The sequence below is a fragment of the Vollenhovia emeryi genome, unplaced genomic scaffold, assembly GCF_000949405.1.
Source record: "Vollenhovia emeryi isolate VEMERY1.0 unplaced genomic scaffold, V.emery_V1.0 DF951913.1, whole genome shotgun sequence".
NCBI lineage: Eukaryota > Metazoa > Arthropoda > Insecta > Hymenoptera > Formicidae > Vollenhovia > Vollenhovia emeryi.
In genome coordinates, this window is record NW_011954453.1 from 1 (window position 1) to 1,044 (window position 1,044).

At 42.4% G+C, this 1,044-nt stretch overlaps 1 protein-coding gene across 1 annotated transcript; it reads left to right on the forward strand.

The window, feature by feature from the left end:
* Window positions 1-29: 29 nt before the first annotated feature.
* LOC105556075 (uncharacterized protein K02A2.6-like) lies at window positions 30-1,024 on the forward strand (the record flags this gene model as incomplete). The annotated part of the gene is made up of 1 exon (XM_012003170.1): window positions 30-1,024. A coding segment is annotated over exon 1 (995 nt), but the record flags the coding sequence as incomplete, so codon positions are not given.
* Window positions 1,025-1,044: the final 20 nt, after the last annotated feature.

The following is a 1,044-nucleotide window of genomic DNA, read 5'->3' on the forward strand; positions in this document are numbered from 1 at the left end:
CGCCAATCTTCGGGAACGAATACACTGCGATGAATTATGTAAGCGAAGTGTTACAAACACTAAATGCGGTGGAAATTGCGAAGGAAACGAAACGTGATAAAGTGTTGAATAAAATTGTAAGATATGCGATTGATCAATGGCCAAAAGTGAACGAGTTAAGCGAGTATGAGCAAAAGTTTCATGCTAAACGTGAAGAGTTGTTCGTGGAAAAAGGATGCCTTTTCTGGGGATATAGAATCGTAATCCCAGAATCAGTGAAAAGTTTAGTGTTGCGAGAATTACACGCGTCTCACTTTGGAACTGTAAGAATGAAAATGATAGCGAGGTCATACGTCTGGTGGCCAGGTATCGATGGCGAAATTGAGCAAATTACAGCATCTTGCTTAGCGTGCGGACAAGAACAGAAAAAGCCATCGAGTGTACCATTAACACCATGGCCATGGCCAGACAAGTTTTGGAGTAGGATTCACAGCGACTTTCTTGGTCCATTCCACGGTCATATGTTTATGATCGTTATCGACGCTCATGCGAAATGGTCAGAAGTTATCGATATGCGAAAATGTACGACGTCGACAGAAGTAATTAAAGTATTTCGAAAATTGTTTGCTCGATTTGGATTACCGCGTCATCTGGTGACGGATAACGGTCGTCAGTACTCTAGCCTTGAGTTCAAAGAGTTCACTAAATGTAATGGAATAAAACATAGCTTTTCAGCACCTCATCATCCGGCGACGAATGGGGCAGCTGAAAACTTTGTTCAAACGTTTAAAGATAAAGTTACGAAAATTATGAAAAGCGGAAGAAATCTCGAGGAAGCAATAGATATATTTTTGTTCGATTACAGAGCGACCGAACACTGCACGACCGGCAGAAGTCCCGCCTATCTCGCGTATAAGCACGAGCTTAGAACTAGATTTGATCTACTTCGACCTGACGTAGGCGAGACGGTCGACAAAAAACAGACTGCGCAAATAATTGGCAAAAGAGGAAAGCGAAAAGTAGACTTTAGAGTAGGTGTAGGATGGTGAGTGGTGGCTTGTTGCC